This window comes from Scatophagus argus, chromosome 10 (assembly GCF_020382885.2).
Source record: "Scatophagus argus isolate fScaArg1 chromosome 10, fScaArg1.pri, whole genome shotgun sequence".
Classification (NCBI taxonomy): domain Eukaryota; kingdom Metazoa; phylum Chordata; class Actinopteri; family Scatophagidae; genus Scatophagus; species Scatophagus argus.
The window spans coordinates 23,403,183-23,421,948 of NC_058502.1; the positions used below are offsets into that span (position 1 = coordinate 23,403,183).

General features: G+C 42.2%; 1 protein-coding gene across 1 annotated transcript in view; it reads right to left on the reverse strand.

The window, feature by feature from the left end:
- The window catches only part of pdzd8 (PDZ domain containing 8), a 54,269-nt gene that overhangs the window by 32,295 nt on the left and 3,208 nt on the right, over positions 1 to 18,766 (reverse strand). Inside the window, exon 2 of the mRNA XM_046402024.1 lies at positions 3,885 to 4,010. Coding sequence (XP_046257980.1) covers positions 3,885 to 4,010 — 126 coding nt within the window. The remainder of the gene's footprint in view (positions 1 to 3,884; positions 4,011 to 18,766) is intronic.

Consider the following 18,766-nt stretch of genomic DNA (forward strand, 5'->3'; position numbering starts at 1 on the left):
GGAAGTGGTGACGGACTTCATTGTTAAGCTTATAGATGATATCGTTCCCGTGGTGACTGTGAAGGTTTTTCCTAATCAGAAACCGTGGGTCGATAAAACTATTCGTGAGGCTCTGAAGGCTCGAACCACTGCCTACAATGAAGGACTCATCTCCGGCGACATGGTCCCGTACAAAGCAGCGTCCTACGAGCTCCGGCGGAAGGTGAGGACGGCGAAGCGGCGGTACAAGGACAGAGTGGAGGCTACACTGAGCGACCGGGACAGCAGACGGATGTGGCAGGGACTTCGGACCATCACTGACTATAGAGGACGGAAGGATTCACCGGCTGCAGCGGATCCTGCGACAGCGGAGGAGCTGAACTCTTTCTTCACACGCTACAACACCGCTAGCGCCGCGGCTAATGCTTACGCGGAGGAGCCTGGCAGTAACTCCGGTGAGTCCCGCTTGCTGTCCGTCTCAGAGCACAGCGTGAGGACAGCTCTGAGACGCGTGAACAGCAGGAAAGCTGCTGGCCCTGATGGCATCCCCGGGCGTGCACTGAGGGCATGCGCAGATCAGCTGGCTCCCGTCTTCACCTCTATATTCAATATGTCCCTGGCTCACTCTGTTGTCCCTGACTGCTTCAAACGCTCCACCATCATCCCCGTACCCAAAAAGCCCAACCCTGCCTGCAACAACGACTACCGCCCTGTTGCCCTCACCTCGGTGGTAATGAAGTGCTTCGAAAGACTGATAAAAGACTTCATCTGTACTTCATTGCCTGCTTCTTTCGACCCCCTCCAGTTCGCCTACCGCACGAACAGGAGCACCGACGACGCCATCAATCACGTCCTCCACTCCACCCTCACCCACCCGGACAGCGGTCTGGGGAACTATGTGCGGCTGCTGTTCATCGACTACAGCTCCGCATTCAACACCATAGTTCCCCACAGACTGGTCTCTAAGCTCAGGGACCTGGGGCTGAACTCCTCACTCTGCTCCTGGGTCCAGAGCTTTTTGACTGACAGGTCACAGGTAGTGAGGATTGGTAAACACACCTCCAGCCCACGCACCCTCAACATCGGCGCACCCCAAGGCTGCGTCCTGAGTCCTCTGCTTTACTCCCTCTACACCCATGACTGTAAAGCCATGTACCCCTCCAACATCATTGTAAAGTTCGCCGACGATACAGTGGTGGTAGGTCTGATCTCCAATAACAGGATAACGGCCTACACGGTGGAGGTGGATGCTCTGGCATCATGGTGTCTTACGAATAATCTAGACATGAACGTCCACAAAACCAAGGAGTTGATTGTGGACTTCAGGAGGGAGAAGCAGAGGAGCCATCATACCCCTCTCAGGATTTATGGGACACTGGTGGAGAGAGTCAGCAGCTACAGGTACCTCGGCGTCCACATCTCCGAGGACCTGACATGGACCACCCACATTTCCACCCTGGTGAAGAAGGCGAGGCAGCGGCTGTATTACCTCAGGCGACTGAGGAAATTCAGGGTCTCCACAGCGCTGCAGAGAACCTTCTTCACTGCAGCCATACAGTCTGTGCTCACTGGGAGCATCACTGCCTGGTATGGCAACTGTACGGCACAGGACAGGAAAGCTCTGCACAGAGTGATCCGCTGTGCTGAACGGACTACCAGGACAGCATTGCCCTCCATGCAAGAGGTGTATGTCAGCAGGTGTACATCCAGTGCACAGAGGATTTTAAAAGACACAAACCACCCGCACAATAGACTCTTTCAGTGGCTGCCATCGGGGAAACGTCTCCGGTCCCGCATGTCCAAAACTGAAAGACTGAGGAAGAGTTTCTTCCCCCAGGCCATCAGGACACTGAACTCTCTTTCCCCCACTTAACTCACCCCCCCATACACACACATGCATACTTGTATACTATGTATACGATATGTATATTTATGTATATTTACATTCCCTCTGCCACTGAGGTTAGATCTCTATCTTTATATTTTTTATTTTTTATTCTATTCTATTTTTTAACTTTTTATCTTTTATCTCATGTCAATTGTATTTTTATTATTTTTGCACAGTTGTAAAAAGGAGTGTTGTTTTTTCATTTCACTGTGGATGCACATCCACATGTGACAAATAAAGAATTCTGATTCTGATTCTGATTCTGATTCTGTTTGATAGCTGGCCCCTAGTCATGCTGCTATAGGCTTAGACTACCGGGGGCCCTCCCATGACGCACTGAGCTCTTTCTTCCTCTCCCTCTCCTTCTGCACACATTCATGTCCCATTAGTGCATATCACTAACCCAACTTCTTCCCTGGAGTCCTTGAGCTTTCTCGTCTCGCAGGTTCCCATGGATTGTGGTTGGACCGCCTGCTGCAGTCCTCCTCGGTCCTGTTTAGTCATAATCTATTTTAATTCTGTTACTACTCTGTACAGCTACTACCATTATTACTGTTACTAATACTGCTATCATAATCACCACAGTACCTCCTGTATACTTCATGATCATTATCTACAGTTCCAATATTTCTAGTATTACTACTGCGGCTATGCATCTCTGCTTGTGTGCTCCTTCTCTCACAAACACCACCCCCCCTCAACCCAACTCAACCGGTCAAGGCAGATGGCCGCCCATCTTGAGCCGGGGTCTGCTCCAAGGTTTCTGCCTTCTAAAAGGCACTTTTTCCTCGCCACTGTCGCCAAGTGCTTGCTCAAGGGGGAATGTTGGGCTCTCTGTATTACAATTTAATTAAAGAGTTTGGTCTAGACCTGCTCTAACTGGAAAGTGACATGAGATAACTTTTGTTGTGAATTGGCGCTATATAAATAAACTGAATTGAACTGAATTGAATTCCAGGATGAACTGAGTTTCTAGGATGACACTGTGTTTTGACAAGAGAGAGCAGTGATACCAGATGCACTCGTGCTGACATCACGCAACATGTTCACTCAAGGTACTGATTTGTTGTCCTGGCCCAGCAAGGACTACTTGATAACTATTGACTACTATTCCAATTTCTTGGAAGTAGATTATCTACTAGACACAAAGAGTAGCAAAGTGATTAGAAAGTTGAAGCTCACTTCAGGAAATACCAGATGTGGTAGTCTCAGTGGTCCACAATACATGTCACAAGAGTTTAAAAGACTCAGCCAAATGTGGGAACCTGAACACAGAACATCTATACCAGGATACCCACAGAGTAATGGGAAAGCTGAATCAGCAGTAAAAACAACCAAGCGCCTCATGCAGAAAGCTATGGTTGCAGGACAGGACCCATATCATCTCAACACACCAAACCAAGGTCTCAATACAAGTGCAGCACAGAGGCTTTTGAGCAGGAGTACTAGGACCATTCTTCCTACCAGAGACAGTCTGTTGGAGCCAAAGATAACAAACAACATGGAAAGAGTGATACGCAACAGAAAGAAACAGGAGAAATACTACAACTGTATAGAAAAGGATGTGGATAGCAAAAACAGGTGACAGTGTGGGAGTCCAGCCTTTTGAGCCATGTCAGATCTGGAAAGTGAGAGACAGGGGAAAGACCAATGTACAACTACCAAGTCAGGTTGCTGGGTGTTCAGGTATAATGTGGGACTCTTTGGAGGACTCTAAAAGTGATGTTGTGATGTGATGTTGTCCCATCAAGTTCTTCCACACCAGACTCATCCAACCATGTCTTTATGGACTTTGCTTTGTGCACTGGGGCACAGTCATGCTGGAATAGAAAAGAGTCTTCCCCTAAGTGTTGTCACAAAGTTGGAAGCACAGCATTGTCCAAAATGTCTTGCTATGCTAGAGCATTAAGATTTTCCTTCAGTGGAAGTAAGGTGCCTCGTCCAGCCCCTGGAAAAGCACCCCATTTCAATACTTTTGTTTATATAGTGTACATTACATGTGTGGAGAGTGTCTTACCTGCTACATTCAATGAGGGTGACTTTTAGTCGCCCTTCCATCAGCCTGCTGTCCTGAACTGACAGGTCCAAATCACCAGCCAAACCCAGTGGGGAATGCACTTGGAACGGGAAGAAGGGCTTGTATCTAGAGAGAGACAGGAAACATCCATAGTCCATTATAATTCAGAATTTCCACTATGGCACAGACGTAAACTCCCGATTGTGCATTAGGTATATCACAGCACCTTATATACCTTGTGTAACAAAAATAGAGCAGTCACGTGATTCCTCCTTTACTGTCATCACCACACATTCTGTTTTCAGTTTCATTGCAGAATGCACTGCAGAATTTGTGAGAAGAGAGCCGTCATACATGCCCAGTCAGGAACACAGCACCTAACTGGTGGGTAAACTGACAAATCCAACCAAGGGAAGCCTACAGTAGGGCTGTGTGATGGCCAGAATCTGGCAATACAATACATAAGGTGATATATCATTTCATGGGCCTGTGTTCTTTGTGTTTACACTAGTTTTGTGCTTACTCCATCTTGTCTCAGTCAATGTTGTTACGTTGGCCAAAGATACTGTAGGTTACAGCGCTGCTATCTAGTTGTCAGGTGTTTAAACAAAACACTGAATGAACCACACCCACACATCTTTGGATAGAAACTATTACAAATCAATACTCTCAAAAGTGTTTTTGAGAATTGATACAGTATCATAAAACACTGTGACAGTCAAGTGTACTGATATTTTCTTACACCTCTACATCACTGTGCCTCTTAAACATAACTTTTCATTACTGTTTAAGCAGAATTCCCACTTTAATATTACCTTGAATATAAGAAGTCAAATGCTGACTTTCAGTAAACAAATAAGGAGTTAATTTGAAAAAGGTCCACTAACTTTGAAAGGTATGAACTGACATACAGTGGAATGCACCATCACTGGGTTTCATTATTTGTAAAAATGTAAGCAGCAAGTACAGTCACAGTGAATCCTGGTCAGGCTGTCACTACTTGTGTTGAGTGCGGTGTTTGGTGAAGAACTCGCTGTCTAACGCTGACAGGCTTGAGACAGTCTTTGTAATGCATAAATATGAGGACACAGACACGAGAGCACACACCATCTTTCACTATTTTGGGCTCCTGGTGCTCCTTTTGCTGGCCTGAGGCTCCGGTTGTTCAAAGTTAACTAAAAGGACTGGGTATTACAATCCCTGCTAGGTCAGCACTTGCTTTGAATTGGCAAAGACATCCGCACAGCCTCTCGATGGGGTGGCTTTCATAAGACCATGATATTCTTCGCCCATGCGACACATCATCAGTTGTGTATCCCAGCTTCACTGAATGTTTTGGCCATTTATCACAATACACCCTCAGCCAAGGTAGTCCCACCACTGGCTGATCGGACCAGGTTGTGTGTCGCATGGTGGGAAAAGGTTATTTAGCAGCCCATGCAGTGTCCTTCTGCTTCAGCCATAGCCAGTGGCTGCTTCTTTCAGTGGTGGTAGCGAGATCTTTGACGACCTTTCACTGGGAATGCCCTCTAATGCCCACCTCCTTGAGGAGCCTTGTGGTGGACCTCGCCACAAGTCGACTGCAGCCCACTTCCACCGGACAGACCCTAACCTTCCATCCCTGTCCCTCTGCCTCAACTGCAGCCTTCAGCCAAGTTGGTGTTGCTGATCCCAGGCCCAATCTCCCTGTGCCATGTTGTACTTGGCCCACGATGTCTCTGTGCTTGTCGGGAGCCTTTGCTTAACTGCATCTGCCCAGCCTGGGTTCCACTTTCTCCCTGTTTTGAGCGTTAGCCCGTTGTCTCTCACCAAGTGATCTTTGGACTCTTTGAGCGTCACTTCCAACCTTGCTTTGGTGCATTTAAACTCTTCCACAAGGCTTGATGTTGGCAGGGAAAGGAACTTCATTCCCATAGAGTCTTATATTGCTTAGGCACCTGGGGAACCCCTGGGTAAGTCAAATAGTTGACTTTTTCATTTAAATGATCACGGATGAAATTCATGTTACACAAGTATAGAGCACTGTAATTAGTCAAAGTCTACTTTACTCATCATTTTGTTAAAACACAGTATTTCTGCATAGTTGCCAATTAGGCTACACCAGTATTACTAGTACTATGCCATTTGTCGAAATAGACTCTTAGTGTTGGCTGCATAGGATTGTCCCAGGTGTGACATTTGTGAACATTTCCAATAACTCCAGAGCATTCAAGTCAAAATTTATTCAATTAAAGATAGATGTTATCAAAAAAAATGCAATCTGATTTTCTGGTGGTGCCATGTTTTAAGAGACAGGATGACAAACTAGCATTTTTTTAAAAATAAACTGAAACAAGATCCTTAAAACAACATTAGCGGCAGAACATGACTTGAACTCACTAAAACTTGGCAAAGAAAGGTAAAAGAAAGAAAGGAAGTAAAAAGAGACCTTATAAGAATGATAATACATATAAAGGATGTACTGACACAGCAAAAGGAATGCTGCCAGGGATGATACTTGGCAGTGGAGTGAATAAGAATTGAATCTACCAGCCCTTTAATTTTATAAATTTCTTTAACTAAGACACTTACTTCTGAAAACCCAGGAATAGTATAACACATAATATCACTGACAGAAGAGATAAAAAAACATGTATACAGCACCACAACATAAAATAATAACAACATGGCTGTCAAAGAATAACTGGAGTTAGAAACTATATAATCTAATATAACTATAATACAGATATAATACAGAGATACTGAACTATTCATATTGGGTACATGTTGTGGTAATATAACAGATAGAGATTTTTATTTTGCTTTTGATGCCAAAAGAAAACTCTTAATCATAGGGAAAATCATGGCAAGATTGAACTCCCATACCAGGAGTCACTTCTTTTTTCTTTCTTTTCCTTTTTTATTTCTCAGTTACAAATCACTAAGTATGTCTAATTATACAGATATTACATTGCTATTGTTTTAATATGGAAATGTAAAGCAGACTGTGTGCATCGATGGCAAGATTTTAAAACTTCACAACATGTACCTATCCAACGAAATACTCTCCTCCCATACTCCCATATTTGTTGGCATTAGAATTTCAAAAACAACATTCTCACTGCAGTCATAACTGCATACCCATCCACTTGCGGCATACAAAGGGTGGTATGGACCTGTATTAACAAGGCAGTCTAACAGCACAATGTACTACATTGACATAACCATAATAACAAAAAAATCTATTTCGGCTTCAACGACAACAACAAAAATAATATCATGTATCTGTATTCACTTAGGGCTCAGTGCTCCATGAAGACATCACCACTTTCATACCAACAATGACTGTGGAAGAACTTAGAGACTGATTATCCCAAAAATGTCCAGAGCCACTAAAGCAAAGGGAAATTTATTTTATGCCTTTATTGGATTTCTTTGCTGTCTTTGTGTATTGATGTTGATGAAGTTACATTCATTAAAAATAACAGACTAATTCACAATTCAGACTAAGTCAAAACAACAGCTAAACTATAATGACAGTCCACTCAATGCACAAGGCTTCTCCTGTCTGAGGTATAAACTGATCTAAAAGGGAACCTCTGAAATGGCCCGCTGACAGGAAATGACAACCGCTCTTCCTGTCAGAAGCAGCCTCCTCTCAGACGGACAACACACCCCATGATGTAAATGCAGCAAGAGCTGATGCATCCAGTTATATAAAATAAACAGACATATCATGAATTCCAACAGTCCCACTCCATCCTTTATGTTTACCTGATTTTATTAACTCCCATTAGGTTGAAAGCTTAGCAAAATGAGAAGTTTGTGTGTTTTTTACTTCCACCCACACGTGCATGCCAAAGCAGCTTGTGACATCATCCACTTGACTGTTGACATCATCCACTTGACTGTCACAAGACTACAGATGCTTTCATGCTGATCTCTGGAGACTTCAACCCAGGGATGGATGAAGGGTCATGCCCTCTGAAAGTACGCCCCCCTCCTCCAGAGGGGTTCTGGTAGTCAGAAGTCAGGGGACCGCCACCCCTCACCCATCTGTCTATTTCATCTATCTATTTGATGAAAATATATTTCATCGAATTAATACAAAATGTGCAAAAACTTGAAAAGAAATGGCGTTTTTCAAAACTCACTGAATCTCGCTCAACCTGGCAAGACAGCCTTACATCATATAGGAAGGCCCCATGGACTGCCAGAGCAGTCTATTACTCAAAATGAATTCAGCTGAGCGGACAATCAGAACAACCTTACCCGACCTGCAGGACATTTACACCAAACGATGCAGGTCGAGAGCTGAGAAGATCCTCAGGAAGCCCCATCACCCCGGACACTCACTCTTCTCCCTGTTGCCATCAGGCCGTCGGTTCCGCTGCCTGAGAACCAACACTGAGAGGATGAGGAAAAGCTTCTTCCCCCAGGCCATCCGTCTGCTCAACAGTGAGCGTTAATCTGGACAATCCCACTCCCACCTGCACTACATGCACTAGTTGTAAATACCACTCATGTAAATAATGCACATTTTCACTTTTTTTAAATTTAATTTTAATTTTATTATTTTTTCTTTAAATGAAAATTTTTAATTTACCTATTTTTTGGTAGCAGGGACACAAAGAATTTCACTGCACATTGTACCGTGTATGATTGTGTATGTGACAAATAAACCTATCTTGTATCTTGTAGGATATCAAGCATAACCCCAGGTTTCTTTGCAGGATGATGTACCCCAGTTGTAAGGCTGACAGAGAGCCATAGTGCTATTGAGCCTTGTATCCCTGTAACCCTCAGCAGCAGTGACTTTATGATTTTTTTAATTACAAGACCTAGTGACCTCAACAGGTACTGATCTACTTTCAAACACTTTAACCTTAGAAACAGCAGAACAACCAGATAATTATTTTGACTGCTTTTCTCCCATTCTCTTCATTAGTTAAATTCACTCATATTTTCATCTAAACCAGCAACATGCATCTTAGACTCCATCCCAACTAAGCTGCTCAAAGAAGTCTTACCCCTACTTAGCACCTCTCTACTAGATACGAACAATCTGTCCTAATAACAGGCTATGTACCCCAGTCCTTTAAAGTAGCTGTAGTCAAACCTCTCCTTTAAAAACACACAGAGGTTTTAAGCAACTATAGACCGATATCTAACCTTCCATTTCTCTCCAAGAACAGTCGCCAATAAGCTACGTAACTTTCTACATAGTAACAGCTCCCTTGAGGGTTTTCAATCTGGCTTTAGAGCTCGTCATAGCACAGAGACAGTATGGATCAAAGTTACCTCTGTCCTTGTACTGTTAGACCTTAGTGCTACATTTGACACCACTGACCATTCCATCTTATTACACAGATTGGAACACCTAATTGGCATTAAAGGAAGTGCATTAAGTTGGTTTCAGTCCTATTTACCAGATCGATCTCAATTTGTTGATGTTAATGATGCATCATCCATACTCACAAAAGTTCCCCAAGGTTCTGTCCTTGGGCCAATATTATTCACCCTTTATATGTTCCCTATCGTTGATAAGAAGGAAACACACCATACATTTTGATTGTTATGCAGATGACACACAATTGTGCTTGTCAATTAAACAAGATGAAACAAATAAGCTAGCCAAACTTCAGGCATGTCTTAAAGACATAAAAACCTGGATGACTTGCAATTTTTTACTTCTAACTACAGAGTTCAAAGTTATTGTCCTGGGCCCTAGACAACTTAGAAACAAATTATCCAATGATATAGCAATGCTAGATGGCTTAGCCTTGGTCTCAAGCTCCACTGTAAGGAATCTAGGAGTTATGGAGTTATCTTTGACCAGGGCATGTCCTTTAACTCATACATAACACACAAAGACTGCATTATTTCACCTCAGAAATATTGCAAAAATTAAGCACATTCTGAGTCAGAAAGATGCAGAAAAATTAATCCATACAATTATTACTTTCAGGCTGGATTACTGTAACTCCCTGTTTTTTATGAGGCTGACCCAATAAATCCTAAAAACTCTAAACTCTAAAAATCTAATCCAGAACACTGCTGCACGAGTACTCACAAGAACCAGCATTAGAGATCATATTTCTCCTGTACTGGCTTCTCTACATTGGCTACCTGTAAAATTCAGAGTTTTGGAGTTTAAAATTCTTCTCCTCACATATTAAGCCCTGAACGGCCAGGCACCATCATTTCTTAAAGAGTTGATAGTACTCTATTATCCCACCAGAGCTTTACATTACCAAGATGTAGGGTTACTTGTGATTCCTAGAGTCTTCAAAAGTAGATTGGGAACCAGAGTCTTTAGCTATCAAGCTCCTCTACTGTGGAACCATCTTCCAGTTTTGGTCTGGCAGGCGGACACCCTCTCCACATTTAAGAGTAGACTTAAAACTTTCCTTTTGATAAAGCTTATAGTTAGGGCTGGCCTAGGCTGGCTATGCTGCTATAGGCTTAGACTGCCGGGGGTCCTCCCATGACGCACTGAGCTCTCCCTTCCTCTCCCTCTCCTTCTGCACACATTTATGTCCCGCTAATGCATGTTATTAACTCAACTTCTTCCCTGGAATCCTTGTGCTTTCTCATCTCGAAGGTTTCCATGGTTCGTGGTTGGACCTCCTGCTTGAAACCTACTGCGATTACTACTGTTTAGTCATAATCTATTTTAATTGTTTTACTACCCTGTACAGCTACTACCATTATTATTGTTACTACCTTGTTATCATAATTACCATAGTACCTTACTTCATCATTATCATAATCTACAGTTCCAATACTTCTGGTATTATTGCTACTGCTACGCATCTCTGTGTGCTCCTTCTCTCACGCCCCAACCCCATCTCCCTCTCTCTCTCTCTCTCACACACTCTCTCACACACACACACACACCCTCTCCCTCTTTTTGTCTGTCTCTCTCTCTCTCAACGCAACTGGTCAAGGCAGAGGGCCACTCATCTTGAGCCGGGGTCTGCTCCGAGGTTTCTGCCTTCTAAAAGGGAGTTTTTCCTCACCACTGTCGCCAAGTGCTTGCTCAAGGGGGAATGTTGGGTTTGCTGCAATACAAAATTGAATTAAAGAGTTTGGTCTAGACCTGCTCTAATTGGAAAGTGTCATGAGATAATTTGTTGTGAATTGGTGCTATATAAACAAACAAAATATAAATAAATAATATAAAATAATAAATAAAACAATGGTGTGAAAAGTGTGCTGGGGAAACAGTAGCAACAAGAAGGACACCTTGTGGCTGGACAAGCTGGTGAGGAAGGCTGGCTCTGTAAGTGGGGGCAGTACTGGAATCCTTAACATCTGTGGCCGAGGACAGGACTTTGAACAAACTGGTATCAGTGATGAACAATGTTCATAACCCTCTGCACAACAAGTAGGTAGAGGAGCACATTCAGCAACAGGCTGCTGTCTCTGTCCTGCTCCATGGACATGTTGAGGAGGTAATTTGTCCCTCTGGCCATAGGGCTTTTCAACCTGTACCTTTAAGCGATGACTAGTAGTTACAATATAGTAGTTCCATATATTCCATACCTATACTTTTAATTTTTAAATATTCCACATTTTTATACTTAATTATAGTTTACATTTTTATACTTTAATGCCTGCTGGTTTGTGTTTGTTGTATTCGTACTGATGCTACTCGATGCTGAACATAATTTAAATAATCTATCTATATATATCGCCCTGTTAAACCAGCAATGAAGTAGAACAGAGATGACATCCCAGAAATGCCCAGTTTGGAATATTTTGACGGTCTACATGATGACATTCAATTGGAACGATGTGGAACCACATTCAGCACAGGCGTGTGGACACTTCTCTGCAAGAAGAGCATGCTGCTGATGCTAGCCAAACTCAGTGAACCCATATGTTTACTACCTCAACTCGCAGATGCTGAGATCCTGCTCAGTTTGAAAAGACAACAGTGCTCATCTATGACTGTGCAAAATATAGTTCCTCTCAGCTTTGTTGAAGGCAAAGGCTTTCCAAAATTAATGGAATATATTGAGCCCAGACTGGAACACCACCAGAAAAAAAAAATGGCACAAGAGATTAAACTGAACATGAATAAGGCAGAAAATGTGCTCATACAGATGGTTGGGCATCTGTGACAATTGAGTCATAAATGAGAATAACGTGTCATTTTATAACTGAACGAAACCAAGCTGGTAACATGCTTCAGACATGCAAATTACAGGAAAGACAAATTGCTGAAAATCTGGCAGGAGGCGGAAACAAGATAACAAGGTAATTACCTGTGTCCATGACAATGGAAGTAAGATGGTAGTGGCAAAAAACGACCTGCTGGAGTGGGAGTGAGTGTCTTGGTTTACCCATACTCGGCAAAACTGACTGAAGGCAAATGAGTCACCTGATTGGTGTACAACATTCATAAGCCATCTCCACCTCAGTACTGTTGCCACCATGGTGCTAAAAAAAAGGTGCAACAAGATCTTCTTGTTCTATCCTACACAATGCTGCAACACATGCTGGAATTCCATAAAGAACATGTTGCAAAGCATACACAGGCAGCAATGGGCCATCACTGTTCTGTATGAGAAAAAGTGGCATACCAAAAGGTGGCATCCTGGTGTCTAAAGGACGTCGGAGTGGTCAGACAAGAACTGGCAGACAAATGAGTGCATGCTTTCTGTTCTGGATTCCCTCAAAACTGCCACCACTGCTTTGTGTGCCTACAATTATGCATCAGAATCAGTGGTCTTCCCCATTTCTATGAACAGGTAAATAAATAAAACAGGCAATATTTATGCAAAAAATAGGCCTATTAATATAACTGTTAGATTAAGGATATTAATAACAGGCTAATAGCCAAATGATGACAATTAAAATGTGAATAATGGGTATTCATCAATTACTAATTATGCCAATTCATTCATTAAGTTCTCCACTAGGCATCTAAACTGAATTCAAGAGGAGGGAGGTAGCATTGCTGGAGAATGCGTCCGGCTGACACGGAGAGACACATTTGTGTAGTACTGCTTGCCTCTGCTCTCGATCCCTGCCACATACATCTCAGCTTTCTCCAGGTCAACATGTTGTTGGCAGCAAGTGAAAATCTTTCTGCTCATCATCACAGCCTCCCATCCAATGATAACATGGCAATGATAACAAAGATTATAATGGGCCTATATGACTCAACTTAGACCTCCACTCAACAATTCAACCAAAAACTTGGAGAGATGCTATTTTTTATAAAACTGTACTGGCTAGCTAGACATTATCTCTGCATGCCTGCATGCAACTTGTGTACAGTTTTTTCAGCTGCTGGTCTAGATTTAAAGTTACTGGGATTCCCCTGTCCAGAATATGTTGATTTTGCTGAACAAAAATGATTTGTGAGTATCCCGACAAAACTATTAATGTAATGTCATGTCCATCAATCACCCTAATTGTTTTGTTTTTTTTTAATCTATTTTGGGTTTTTTTTCTTTTGATTTGTTTTTTTCAGTCGCATTTGCAATGTGATTGTGTTCACCAATTGAAAATGCCTTTGTCTATGGTCCCTGAAGATTACTGCTGCATTCATTTGTTTCTTAGGATAAAGTTCAATGTTCATAATATATGGCACAAAGCGCTACACATTTTAGCTGTATTTGAAATATAATTTGGATTACCGTTTGAACAATGTTACCAATGGTTTTAAATGCCTAGTAACATTCACAATGTTCAACCATTATAGATTAAATTGTGCACAATTTTGACTGTGTTTTCTTAGCCAACTGGTTTAAGTTTAAATGTCAGGGAAATTAGTCATCAGGAACATGGATGAACCCTCACCAGCTGGCATTCAGAACAAACAGATCCACAGAAAATACCATCTCCACTGCTTTCCACTCAATCTTTACACACCTCGATAATGATAAAACCTACATCAGAATGCTGTTTGTTGACTTCAGCTCAACACCTTAAAAGTTACACACACAGCTGCCAGTAGCCATTAAGCACCATGAATTACCAAATTATTTTTTCTAGTCTATTAGCTACCGTTAAATAGTATAAATGAAAACAATTATTTGTTATTGTCTTTTGCATTTGCACAGAATAATTACAAAGCCAGCCTGTTAAACTCAACCTGTTTGTGCTGTTCCATCCACAATGCTTACAGGAAATAGCCATGCCCATTAGATGAGTTTGACCTCTGTCTGTACTGCAAAATGTGGCTTGCTCAGCACAAAAGTAAGCTAAGCAGGTAAGTCAGATCATTCAAAACACAAACTACTTATTTTAATTTGTCTATATTGCTTAATGACATACTATTTACCCATGAACCAAATCAGACCGAATCAAACAAGGGTATCTGGAGATAGTTTTGCATGGCATACTAACTTAATAATCTCTATTCGGGATCACAAGAAAGAGCAACAAAGAGTGTCCCCATTCCTGTAACCATAGTAAATGATGGTTGTTCCTGCTCTGTGGAAAACAACATGCCTGGTTCTGGTGCCAAAGAACAACCACCCAAACTCACACAGTGACTACAGACCCATGGCCTTGACATTACACGCCATGAAGTCACTGGAGAGGCTAGTCCTGAAGCACTTCCGATCAGTAGTGGAATCTGGACCCCCTACAGTCGCATACCAGCCACGTGTTGGAGCTGACGACACCATCATCTACCTGCTGCACAGAGCCTACACGCACCTGGACAGGGCAGGCAGCACTGTAAGAGTCATGTTCTTCGACTAACACCACTGCTCTACTCTGCAGTAAGCTCCTGGACATGCAGGTGAATGACTCGCTGGTCGCCTGGATTGGGAACTACCTCACTGACCGGCCACAGTATGTGAGGCTGCAGAATACCACCTTGGACACCATACTGAGCAGCACAGGGGTTCCTCAGGGGACGGTCCTCTCGCCCTATCTGTTCACACTATACACCTCTGATTTCAGGTACAGCTCACAATCCTGCCATCTGCAGAAGTTTTCAGATGATTCTGCCATTGTGGGCTGCATCGCCGGTGACCAGGAAGCTGAATACCAAGGTGTGGTGTACAGCTTCGTGGAGTGGTGTGGACAGAACCACCTGCAGCTCAACATAGGGAAAACTAAAGAGCTGCAGGTGGACTTCCAGGAAGACGAGTACCCCCCATAATTCTATCAACATCAGGGGTACTGAGGTGGACATTGGATGCTGAGGAAACTGCTCAACATCCTCAACAACAACTCACACCCCCTGCATGCCACACTGGAATCCTACCGCAGCACCTTCAGTGACTGAGACCACCAAGGTGCTCCACAGAACGCCACAGGAAGTCCTTCCTCCCTGTGGCTATCAAACTCTTCAATTCACCCCCTTTCTCCACATAGGACAATAACAATTTATACCGCACTACAGTTAACACTTTAAGATTGTATCCGCACCTTATCCGTTGCCATTCTGCACATTATCTGCCGTTATCTATCTATATCTCACGTACTCTGTTATTTTTTAAAGTACTCTGTTATTTTTTTATATATTATTATATTTTGTGGGGAAATTACTTTCTACTTTTGTATGCTTTTTTGTATTGTAACCCCAGCACAACAATTTCCTGCAGGGTCAATAAAGTTCTTATCTTATCTTAAATCAACCTTCCCACACGGTGGGAGACACTGTTGGTATAAAACTCTTGCCTGTCCGTCTGCTATCAGTGTTCTTTGTGCCAATATGAGTTATAAATTGTGTGTGTCATAGGTGCACGCTCTGGTACCTAAACACATATGACTACACCTCTGACCTGAGCTGAGTGCTCAACTCCAACCTGTTCACACTGTACTGTGCAATGCCAGACATGGAGAGAACTCTGTTGTGAAATATGCAGATGACACCGCAATCAGCTAGATTACAAACAATGATAAAAGTTCATATTGGGAGGAAATCAAAAATCTAGCGGTGGTGCATAGACAACAACTTGATGTTCAACATGAATATAACCAAAGAATGACAGCTGCTTTCAGAAAAAAGGAGACAATCGCACACCCCAGAAAGAAAGTTCCTATATATAACAGCTCAACAAAGAAATTGGAGAAGGATTTTTTTTTTTTTTTGCTGCTTGATGATGACATTGATCAACGTTTTCATTCCCCGTGTGAATGAGTGAGAGAAATGGAGTTAGCAGCAAAAATGCACTATTTGCTACCTAAACATTTCCAACATGCCCAACATTACGAAAAGCATGAAAATTCATTCTTGATCTGATGGTTTGACAATTTAAGATCACTTGTTTGCTTTTTTTTTTAAGGTCTATCAAGCTCACATGTCAGCAGATCCAGCTCAATGGCAACTTTGAAGACTATCCAATGAAAAAGACAGTGTGATATGGTTACAAACTCAGAAAGAAGCAAAGCCTGTCCATCTTTGATCATAATCATAATTTGCTCTTGGTGGGAAACTGTTGTCAGCTCGAGTAATGCTATCCTCGCTTCACCTCTCTCCTCTGCTCTGTTCCATATTTCTGTTTATTCATACAGTAATAGAGAGCAAGGTAGGAGAGCAAGTTAGTTTTGATTTCTAATTTTTGAAAGTCTTTACCAACATTACGTCGGTACAATAAATACACACAACAATGACATTAGAGGGCAAAATCATGAAATACAGAAAGAGAGTCAAGGTAATGTGCTGCATGGACTTGTAGCAGTCATTCTGGCACCGCTAAAGACAGTAAGTAGAAGGAAAAGGAAGTAGAAAGAGAAGGAAGTAGAAACAGACCTATAACTTCAAAATAAAATTTCAACAAAAAGGTATGGCAGGTAAGGTAGATATTTTGCATCACTTCTGGCAGTAAAACATATTTTTTCCCATTGCCTGGTGACATGCTAGGCCTGTATAATCACAGGGGAAACACTGCCACATCTCAAATACGCATGTTTATCTGCTCATGAAGATGCTGTGACAAAACTGGTCACCCATTGGTTTTTTTTTTTTTGTTGTGAAATTATTATTCCCAAAATGTTCTTCATCATGATTCCCAAACTAATGACCAAGGAAAGAGGCCAACAGCTATACAAATCACTGTCGGTTGTTTACCGATACTCAGTAAAACATTTTTAAAAAATAGCAGCCGTAATTGGTAGTGCTAGTCTATGCACATGCTGTTTTCCAGGCTTATCTCCTCTCCAAGTTTACAGATGTGTACAAAACGAAAACAAGAAGCTGCAGTGATGAATGGAGCAATGTCTAAAGAAAAAAAAAAAAAAAAAAAAGAATTCATAGAATTTGGCTTTGAACATGGTACTTCCCCATAATTGGAGTTGTGACTCTACATGGGTGCTGTAATGCTAGGATTATCTCCAGTGGTCCCAGCCCTCCCCTCCACAGAAATGCCATCTGTGCCACTCAGCAAATCCCAGGGTCCAGCTTTCATTCTTTGAGGCTGCCCTTCATTACATCATCTTATCACACTCGTTCACTTTGCATGATTGTGGGTAATAGAAACTGACAAGCACATTTAGGGTCATTCTGTTCACTGCAGTGATCTCCTACGCAACTCAAAAAGCAGTGAGCCTGTGGCACTAAATAAGAGTTTAACACTTATTTAACAGTTGCATTTAACATTGTGTTTAAGTTGAACTTGTGCACCCACAGTCCAACTTCCTAGATTTTGAGCTCTCCAAATGGTTAACAGAATCCTTTCAGCCTTTTTTTGACGATAACTGCTTTGACAGTAACTGCTCAGATATTGTTTTTTTCTTTTGTAGCTTTGCTTTCTCTCATATCCACTTTCTACTTCCCTTTTTCTCCCTTTTTTTCTGTTTTATCTCAGTTCATTAAACTTATTTCCCACTTTCAGCTAGGTACAGAGAATGTTAAATGTGTCTGTCACATTTAGACATTTTTTATGTTTCATTGTGCTACATCTCTGAATCATAGATTCTATTTGCCCATTTTCTAATGACACAATTTGTCTCGAGTGAACAGCTTAATATTTTGTAGGTCCCCTTTGTGCTGCCAAAACCGCTCCGGCCTATCAGAGGAAGGGACACAGGACCTCTTGGGGTATTTTGTGGTCACCAGCATCAGAATTTTGGATTTTTGGGGGGGGTTTTCATGACGGGGTTGGTTGGTGTGGGTCAAAGTATACCCACGTGACTGCCAGAACCTAAGGTTTTCCTATAGAACATTGCACTGTAAACAGCATTAGTAAGGACTAACTGCCTTTCAGCTGGAAGAAACCTCGGAATAGACCCAGGCTCTTGGTGGACAGTCATTTGCCTTGACAAGGATACAAGATCATTCCCACAGCTCTGTATGGCACATGCGGGGTCAGTTCTCAAAGAACTGCAAATAATACAGCACAGTGATAAAAGGTTGTGATTCATGCCTTCTTCAAACTATCTGCATGCTTTGAGGGGCTATAGGGCTGAATGAGTAAAATGGCAGGTAGTGTGCACATCTGTTGGCTGGGCGCTCTACCACTCATAAATTTATGGCAGAAAGGCAAAGAGAAGGCATCTGTTGAACACATCTCAAGATCTCAAGACTAATGTTTAAAACAATGTGGAAAACTCTGACACAAAGTAGAAGCAAGCTCATGCAAAGCTCAACACCAGAAATACGCTATTATATAACTGAAATAATTAATCAACCACAATAAAGAGCAACTGGACATTCCTGAAGTGAGATCCCAGGTTACTTCAATAATTTTGCAAGAACACAGTGAGTTAAATGGCAGTTAGTATAAACACCATATCAAGCTGCATTTAGTTCAAACACAAAGGTTTGAATCCAGTATATCTAAGAGACGCAACCTTTGTCATTGAAAGGATAGAGGCCCGAAGGTTCTCACTACTGAAGTGAAATGCAGTTACTGCAGCTTAAAAGATCTGGTCAAGCCCTGTTCTAATGATCACATGGTGTTCTCAAGCTCAGACATAGTGTAATGGAT